We start from the raw sequence: 2,860 nt of genomic DNA, 5'->3' as shown, positions 1-2,860 counted from the left end.
CAACAAAAGTAGAAAGGATGGAAATCGAAAAAGAAAACCTCCCACCAAAGAAAATAAAAGAACCAAAAGAACCAAACACAATTCCGCCTCAGTTATCGATGAGGCATCCACAGTACAGGGTAAGTTTTATATTATTTTGCACTTTTCTGATGAAAAACTAAATTTTTATTGTCTAATTTCCATATTTGTTTCGTCTAAAAAAGGTAAGCTAAGCATCTGAAAATTATTTTCATTCGTCCAGAAAAAAAATAACACCATCTAATTTTAGGGTAAAATCCTGTAAATCGTCCAAATAAGAATCTCTTTATTACTATTATAAAACTTTTTCTTTTTTTTTTTTTTTTTAAAAAAAAACTGCAGCTAAAGGATATCTACTCTATATTAATTAAAGGGGAAGGATTAAGCAGCCAAAACTTTTGAAGATGTGAGCTTGTTCGATTCAAGGACGGGAGAGGATGCTTTCCAGATGTCACTCTTGCTGTTAGATAACGGTAATGAAGATGCAGAAGATGAAGAAGAGGACCAAGGAGAACCTTTAGATTCGAGAGGATGAAGTAGTAAAGGGATACCATGGCTCACTATCTTGTTTTCAGTTGGTTTGCTCGGCCTGTCTTCTACCTGACACTGTTGTTGAATGTCACGTATCAGAGACGAAATTGATGCTGGGTCATCTCCCAAAACGTTTTCTACGTTAATTTGATGAAAAGAATAAATATCATCCGAGTGTCTTTTGGTCATCGCAGGACCTTGTTGTTGCTGTTGCTTTGGGAGTGAATAGTAATCAGCCGATTGAGCAAATGGATACATGGGATACATGAAAGAGACAATATCCATTGGACATTTTTCCAGACGGGAGGTTTGAAGTAGAGTCATCTTTTGACGTTCGGTAAAGGCAGGACACATGATGCCAGCACGGACCAAGCGTTCGAGTAAAGTTGGATCGATTTGGATATAATCTTTGGACAAGTGTGTCTTGAGTGATTCTATTGACAATTTTAAAAGTTCATATATATGGTCTCGATGAATTGTCGTAATAAGATGGGCTTGATGCCAAGGGTACTTTGTAATAACTGTAATGATATTCTCAAAGGGTCGTTCAGCACATTTCCTTGAAAAATGAAGCTACATCGAAAAAAAAGATGAGTACTAGGACATGTGGGATATAAAGTATCTTGTTACCTTGTAATTTTTACAGACAACCAGCAAGGAATTGATCTCTTCACGAGTGATAAAAGGAGGACACGCCGAGTGAGCACCACCGCCAGCGGCTGTTGACATGGTCTTGACCACCTCGAATGTAGGCGGAATCGCCATGTTCCCTTGAAACTGACCTCGCCATTTGGGAAACACGACCGAGAGTAATTCTTCTGGACTACACTCTGTCACTGTCACGATACGACCCTTCAGAGGCTTTTCACTTCGAGTTTCAACGGCTCGCCAAAGGTCCGATACACTTGCAAATTCAACATAGGCATCAGAAAGTGTCTTGCCTGTCGTACGGTCCATGAGAATCTAGAAGAACCAAAGTTAATTTATGCAGTCCTTTTTGCAAGCATAAACAAATTAATTACATGAATTGATTGAGTGTAAACAGAAGATGAGGGCAATCGACAGTTTCCAAAAAAGTTACGAACGTCATTTTGCGACACATCCCAAGGAATCTACAGATACAATTTAAAAATATATATATATATAAATAAACCAAGGGCTTACATTGGTCACTTTTGCGCAGGGATAGACTGCAGGTACATAAGTAAAAGTGGGTACGTACTCTTTGGCGGTAATGTTGTAGGGGGTGCTCATGGTCTGTGTGTAAGTTAGTATATAAAAAAGGAAAAAAAGGGGTTTACATTACCTTGGTACATGTAGGGCAATCTTTTGATCTTTGACAATTGTGACATATTCGATGCTGTCCACATGAAGCGACAGGTAAGATGGATTGATACTGAAGTAAGCATTTAGCACATTGAAAAAGGATGGTTGGGCTGGATGCTCTTCTTGTTGATGGAGTGTTTGGGTCAAGGAAGTCTGCACCGTCGCCTTGAATGGAATGTTTACGGAATAGCTCAGGATAATCGTTGAATGGGTGAGAGTCAAATAATGAATAAGTGGTTGTAATGGAGGAAGATGGTGTAAGCAATGGTAGTTGGATGGGTGAGTTCTTTTCAATGTTTATTTTCATGTTGAGTAAAGGAAGAGAAAGAAGCAAAAGGGTCCTTTTATACTTTACCTATGAATGTTAATGAAGTCTATAAAAGGCATAGATTTTAAAATGGTTCATCTATATAAATTAAACAATAGACCTCTCCCCTTTTATTTCCCCCTTTTTAACAACTTTCTTTATGCTATTAATTTTTCTCTGGAATGAAAGACTCCTGTGTAACCCAAATAATTAAAATAAAATACAAAATCCTTTAGGCAAAATCAAGATGGAGGTAAAGGGGGAGCTAAAGAAATAAACATACCATCAAGTCCCCTATTATAAGCATAAAAATATGGCCATAGGCATGTATCTATGCATGGTAGATCTATCTTCAAATATGCGCTATATTTTATATCCTAGTTCAGCACATGACAAACTTAAATACGAGAATCCAACCAAAAGAACATACATATCAACATCGTAAAAAAAAAGACACAAAATAAACATAATTATGACGACATAGTTGTACCTTTTTAAAAAAAGCTATCACCATAGAAACAGTTACTGTGTTGTCTCTTGACTTTTTTTTTTCTTTTCTTTTCTATACTTTTTCCTCACGTGTAAAGAGTAGTTTCATTTAGTGTAATACAAATTTTTTTTTTTTCTTTCCTTGAAAATCTGTTAGTTTCCTTTTTTTACACTTTTTTCTTTTTTTTT

The 2,860-nt window shown here is 36.4% G+C and overlaps 1 protein-coding gene across 1 annotated transcript; it reads right to left on the bottom strand.

Moving 5' to 3' along the window:
- Positions 1–399: 399 nt before the first annotated feature.
- On the bottom strand, positions 400–2,405 carry RHIMIDRAFT_313511 (uncharacterized protein; the record flags this gene model as incomplete). The annotated part of the gene is made up of 5 exons (XM_023614865.1): positions 1,856–2,405; positions 1,714–1,806; positions 1,572–1,661; positions 1,180–1,512; positions 400–1,122 (listed from the first exon to the last, which is right to left on the bottom strand). Exons 1-5 carry the CDS (start codon positions 2,180–2,182, stop codon positions 400–402), a joined length of 1,566 nt encoding a protein of 521 aa, XP_023466546.1. The 5' UTR covers positions 2,183–2,405.
- Between the last annotated feature and the right edge of the window lie 455 nt (positions 2,406–2,860).

Source organism: Rhizopus microsporus (assembly GCF_002708625.1).
Source record: "Rhizopus microsporus ATCC 52813 unplaced genomic scaffold scaffold_8, whole genome shotgun sequence".
Lineage (NCBI taxonomy): Eukaryota > Fungi > Mucoromycota > Mucoromycetes > Mucorales > Rhizopodaceae > Rhizopus > Rhizopus microsporus.
This window is presented reverse-complemented; position numbering and strand designations above follow the sequence as displayed.